The sequence below is a fragment of the Odontomachus brunneus genome, unplaced genomic scaffold, assembly GCF_010583005.1.
Source record: "Odontomachus brunneus isolate Ranch 3 - 2012 unplaced genomic scaffold, Obru_v1 Obru_scaffold_189, whole genome shotgun sequence".
NCBI classification, from domain to species: Eukaryota; Metazoa; Arthropoda; class Insecta; order Hymenoptera; family Formicidae; genus Odontomachus; species Odontomachus brunneus.
The window spans coordinates 1-422 of NW_022639639.1; the positions used below are offsets into that span (position 1 = coordinate 1).

Genomic DNA, 422 nt, shown 5'->3' on the forward strand with positions numbered 1-422 from the left:
AAGAGCAAGAAAACAAATGACAAACAAGATCTAACCAAAAATTTACTGAAAACCACTGTGAAGGAGAGGAATGCAAAGAAAACTGTCTCCATCAGGTAAAATAACACATTTTTGAAAAAAATCCTGCAACCTACACATGCTTTTAACAGGATCCACATGTGATACCTTAAAAATTCCAATGGATGAGGAAGGAAGTGGATAGTCATAGTAATCTGCTTTACAAAGAAACCTATGGCCTGCTAATAATATATCACCATTCGGTGCAACTATAACTTCGATTAAAATAAAAATTTTTCCATCTTTTGATGAGAAACAGCAATTAGCTTCATTAGTTGTAAGAGTTACACCCTTTAAATTTATTTGTGCATAACGGTTTCCAGGAATTTCCGGAACAATATTTCTAAACAACTGCTTCTTTAATG

At 33.2% G+C, this 422-nt stretch overlaps 1 protein-coding gene across 1 annotated transcript in view; it reads right to left on the bottom strand.

Annotated features, from left to right (window-relative positions):
- Positions 1-11: 11 nt before the first annotated feature.
- LOC116851758 overlaps positions 12-422 on the bottom strand; it is a 746-nt gene continuing 335 nt past the window's right edge. The window contains exon 2 of the mRNA XM_032831509.1: positions 12-398. Within this exon, the coding sequence (XP_032687400.1) occupies positions 43-398 (356 nt within the window). The 3' untranslated portion in view covers positions 12-42. The remainder of the gene's footprint in view (positions 399-422) is intronic.